The 5,517-nt window shown below is 33.1% G+C and overlaps 1 protein-coding gene across 1 annotated transcript; it reads left to right on the top strand.

The window, feature by feature from the left end:
- Positions 1-584: 584 nt before the first annotated feature.
- Positions 585-2,264, top strand: LOC130675840 (uncharacterized). Its single transcript, XM_057481720.1, has 2 exons — positions 585-1,797; positions 1,927-2,264. The coding sequence occupies exons 1-2, from the start codon at positions 1,497-1,499 to the stop codon at positions 2,103-2,105; spliced, it is 480 nt and encodes a 159-aa protein (XP_057337703.1). The 5' UTR covers positions 585-1,496; the 3' UTR covers positions 2,106-2,264.
- The last annotated feature ends 3,253 nt before the right edge of the window (positions 2,265-5,517 follow it).

Genomic DNA, 5,517 nt, shown 5'->3' with positions numbered 1-5,517 from the left:
TTAAACTTATTGCAGTTGTCTTCCCACTATTCTTTGCCGCATAAAAAGGTGAAAAAGCTGACGCTGCGTTTTCGCGCACTTTGCAAAGAGGAGCTCAGTAATAATTATTTTAAATAATTATTAAAATAATAAAAAAAAAATTATTTGGACATAACAAGTGGTCTCTTTCACCCCACATATCACAGATTGGCCTAAAATATGATAAAAACATTATAGAGGTCATAACCTGACGGAAAATGGAAAAATAAAATTTTTACCTAATTTTTGAGGGGGGCCTTCATGCTCCAGAGGGGCTTTCGTGCCCCAAGCCTCTCTAGTGTTTACATTCTACGGAATTTAAAATTTTTACTCATAAATAACGATTTCAATGATTGTTCTAATTTAAATTTCACATTTTTTTTAAAGAAAATTTTGCATTTTTCAAATGTCATTATTACATCGAAAATTACCAATTACATTGGTGTATCGCTTATATATTGCCGCGAAAGGCAAACTGATCGCATTTATCAACTCAATACCAGTTCCAGCTACTGCTACAGCTGTAGAGGGATGCCAATAGTTCGTCCTAACGGACATGTTATACAACGTACTACTCTGGCAAAAACGACATCTAGAAATCGTGACAAAAGTACCAACGCAACATCTGGAAATCGCGACATTCGTCCAGCGTGACATTTGGATCGTTACACTGTACGTAAAATGTGACACTCATGCAAGTGCGACGTCTGAAAAAAACGACATCTAGACAAGTCGACAATGTTGCAAACGTGACATTTGAAAAACTCACCAATCTGAAAATGGGACATTTGACAAACACGACAGTCAAGCCAACGATAAATGTGGTAAAGTCGACAAATATGTTATGTGACGTTTAGAAATATGGACATCTTTGCACAAGGACAATTGTACATTGTGACAATTGTAAAATTTGACTTTTGGAAATGTTACCACTCACTTACAAGCGACATATGGATAACGTGACAGTTGAACATAGTGACACTTGTGAAAAGGTACATTCGGAAAAATAATTATTTCTACTTACCAGCAATGAATTTATAAGAAATCCGTAGATAAAGTAGATTTCTTATGGTAATGAAACATGGAAAGAGAGAGGACATACATTTTAAATAAAACTCTAACTAATGCAGCCAAAAAATTATTTTAATATGTTTAATAAATTTTAGGATAAAACAATCCAATTGAAAATATTAAATTAAATTTATTTATCATTATCACTAACTCAAATTGATATTATTCTACGTACATAATAAAATGCTATACAAATAATGTTAATTAAAAATAATCTCGTAATATAAATTTTTTTGTACCTAATTGAATTTATGAAATCAAACTTACTTACCATGCTCTTATACCAGCTATATTCTGAGTACACTATCTAATTCTATAAAAATAAGAATAATTAGGATATCTTATCACTAATAGCTAGGACTCTTGGTGATTTTCGAAACGGATATTCTTCCGATGATGACACCAACATGGATTCAGAAAATGAAGTGATTGCAGATGTTGATACTGGTAATTCCGATGATGAGACTAATGGAGATGTAGATAATGAAGCTGCAGCTGTTACTTCTAGCAATCCCGATGATGTTACTTACATGGATTCAAATAATGATATTGATAATGATTCGGAAGAATCCGAGGCTGACACTATCATTCTCGATTTTGATGACTATTCTCATGGCAATGTTCCTAATCCCGACCTAAATGGTGCTGATGTTGCCTGCAGTTTACGGCGCGACGCGGTTACACCTGCGGACTTGAACAACGCTATCAGTAAGTTGAATATTCAATATCTCATGATATTAATTATCTATTCGATTAAATCAGTTTCACTCTTGTTGTTGGATATTCGTTTATAATGTTAAATATTAAATAATCTCAAATAAACCTTGTCCATTTTAGGAAGTGAAGAATGTATGACTTACATGGCCGCTGTTCCGAACGTCTACTACAAGCCCTGTGGGCACTATACTTTTTGCGAAGCCTGTCATAAGAAGATGTTGAATGATGTGCTAACCGAGGGTGGTGATTTCATATGTCAAATGTGTCATCAGTATGTAAACGAAGTTTTTATTATTTAAAAAAACTTTTAAAAACGGTGTCAAAGATGGTCTTCAGCAAGGTTTTATAAAAAAAAGAAATTTCGTTTTGAGGGTACTCTCAGACACTGCCCCTTCCCTATTTCGAAAAAATATTCAATGACTTTTCACTTTCATAAGCGTATCAAAATTTTATTAACAATTGGAATAAAAATTAAACAATAAATTAAAAAAAAAGACAATGTAGTTGCAATTTCATTGTCATGTGGAATTCAAATAAAACAACTTATAGTTTACATCAATTGGGAGTTAAACGAAATTTGTTGAATGAATTTCAGTAAACTCTTTATGTAAATTTGATAATTCTAATTGTTTAAATTTTTAGGCTAAATATTATTCAACGAATTTCGTTTAACTTTAATTGATAACATCTGTTAGTAATTTTTTTGAATTCTACATCTCAGCAAAATTGCAACTACGTTGACCTTCTTTTTAATTAAGGCTTGATTTTTTTTTCTCATTAATTGATTAAATTTTGACACGCTTTGACAGTTAAGGGCATTTCAGACAGTGCCCCCCACTTCAAAAATTTCAATGGCTTTCAACTGCCATAACCGTATTAAAATTTTATTAATTAATTAAAAAAAAAAATTAAAACCTTAATTGAAAAAAGGAGAACGTAGTCGTAATTTCACCGAGGTATAGAATTTTTTAAAAATTACTTGCAATTGATATCAATCAGGAGTTAAACGAAATTTGTTGAATAAATTTTAGCCTAGAAAATTTGAAAATTCAAATTATAAAATTAACATGAAGATTATACTGAAATTTATTTTACAAATTTCGTTCAGCTTCCAATTGATATCAACTGCAAATGTTTTTTTTTAAATCTATATCTTAGTGAAATTACGATTACGTTCTCCTTTTTTCAATTAAGGTTTTAATTTTTTTTTAATTAATTACTAAAATTTTAACATGGTTATAACAGTTCAAAGCCATTGAAATTTTTGAAGAAGTGGGGGGCACTGTCTAGGCATGACCTTAAAAGTTATTGAATATTTCCAAAAGGGGAGGGGGAGCTGTCTGAGTTTGGCCTTAAAAAGCGAAATAACATGACTCTAATGAAGATTAAAAATTATATAATAAGTAATAAAATTTTATACTAACTTTACTAGATAAATTATCTAAATATTGAAAGTAAAAATTTTTTTTTATATTGTCAGGTTTTCTATTGTCGGTTTTTAATAATTTATATTATTTAATAATATAGTAATTTAACTTAAAAAAAAAAATTTGAATTGTTTGTTGTAACCTTCCAATATTATAAAAAAACAATAAATATCAATTTTCCTAATAAAAAAAAAAAAACTTTCAGCATTATTTTTTGTATAAACCATCAATTTATATCCTAATTATTCTTATTTTTATAGAATTAGATAGTGTACTCAGAATATAGCTGGTATAAGAGCATGGTAAGTAAGTTTGATTTCATAAATTCAATTAGGTACAAAAAAATTTATATTACGAGATTATTTTTAATTAACATTATTTGTATAGCATTTTATTATGTACGTAGAATAATATCAATTTGAGTTAGTGATAATGATAAATAAATTTAATTTAATATTTTCAATTGGATTGTTTTATCCTAAAATTTATTAAACATATTAAAATAATTTTTTGGCTGCATTAGTTAGAGTTTTATTTAAAATGTATGTCCTCTCTCTTTCCATGTTTCATTACCATAAGAAATCTACTTTATCTACGGATTTCTTATAAATTCATTGCTGGTAAGTAGAAATAATTATTTTTCCGAATGTACCTTTTCACAAGTGTCACTATGTTCAACTGTCACGTTATCCATATGTCGCTTGTAAGTGAGTGGTAACATTTCCAAAAGTCAAATTTTACAATTGTCACAATGTACAATTGTCCTTGTGCAAAGATGTCCATATTTCTAAATGTCACATAACATATTTGTCGACTTTACCACATTTATCGTTGGCTTGACTGTCGTGTTTGTCAAATGTCCCATTTTCAGATTGGTGAGTTTTTCAAATGTCACGTTTGCAACATTGTCGACTTGTCTAGATGTCGTTTTTTTCAGACGTCGCACTTGCATGAGTGTCACATTTTACGTACAGTGTAACGATCTAAATGTCACGCTGGACGAATGTCGCGATTTCCAGATGTTGCGTTGGTACTTTTGTCACGATTTCTAGATGTCGTTTTTGCCAGAGTAGTACGTTGTATAACATGTCCGTTAGGACGAACTAATGGCACCCCTGTAGAGCACTCAACCCGGGCTCCAATTTATCTACCAGCATTCGCATATCCCAAGTTCGACGGGAGTTATGAGAACTGGTCGGAATTCAAGGACTTATTCACCTCAATAGTGATCAATGCTGAAGAACTCGCTCCAGTTCAGCGTCTTCAGTATTTAAGAAGCTGACTTTAAGGACAGGTTGCACTCAGCCTGGCCAGTGTACAAATGTGCGACGACCAATTTGTACCTGCTTGGAATCAGCTCAAGAAGAGTTAAAACAATCCTCGTTTATTCATTGGTGCTTAATTGGACGAGCTTCTACACATGTATGCGCCCACATCACGCTCATGTGAGCAGCTAAATTACCTCTTGAACACAATTTTGGAGGCAATCAACGCACTCAAAGCAATAGGTGTGCAACTAAACTCAGATATGAATCCACTACTTACGCAGTTGATCAAATCCAAGCTGGATTCATACAACCAGGAGCTTTGGGAAAACAAAATACGCGCTTCTACTGAATATCCACCATTCAAGGAACTAAACGAATTCCTTGTCAGTCGTGCTCGTGCTCAAGAACGAGTGCAACAGGCGTCTTAGTCGAAACCACCGCACGATCGGGAAAATCATCAAAGTCCACACACCTGCTCATAAAGTCAGAGTTACGCTGCTCTGTTCAAAAACCAAGGTAGCTCCGTTAAAACAATTAACGATACCAAGGTTGGAACTCACCGCAGCTCATATGTGAACAAAACTCATAACACACTCACATTGATCAAATCTCAACCATCTCGCTGAAAGGAGTTTGTCTGGAATAGGGTGTCACAAATTAAAGATATAATTCCAGATGACCACTGGAATTTAATTCCGGACACAAAATTGACACCGACAGCATCATTCGAGTAGGTGGGCGACTGGAAAATTCTCCAAATTGAGACCAAAGTAAGCATCCTGCTATTCTACCACGGAATGCGGCACTCACGAAACTCATCATCTCTGATGGTCATTAGCGTACCATGCGTGGTGGTTCTCAACTTACTCTTGCATTCATCCGACAAAAGTACTGGATCATTGGCGGTAGACAACCAATACGCTCAGTTATACTTAAATGTATAACATGCGCACGACATCGTGCTGATTGAGCTCAATAACTCATGGATCAGCTACCGTTATCAAGAGTCACTCCAT

Source organism: Microplitis mediator, chromosome 10, assembly GCF_029852145.1.
Source record: "Microplitis mediator isolate UGA2020A chromosome 10, iyMicMedi2.1, whole genome shotgun sequence".
Lineage (NCBI taxonomy): Eukaryota > Metazoa > Arthropoda > Insecta > Hymenoptera > Braconidae > Microplitis > Microplitis mediator.
This window is presented reverse-complemented; position numbering and strand designations above follow the sequence as displayed.

Coding starts and splice junctions, on each gene's coding strand:
- LOC130675840 (XM_057481720.1), top strand. CDS start 1,497: ATGGATTCAGAAAATGAAGTGATTGCAGATGTTGATACTGGTAATTCC. Junction 1,798..1,926: donor GGACTTGAACAACGCTATCA/GTAAGTTGAATA, acceptor TGTCCATTTTAG/GAAGTGAAGAATGTATGACT.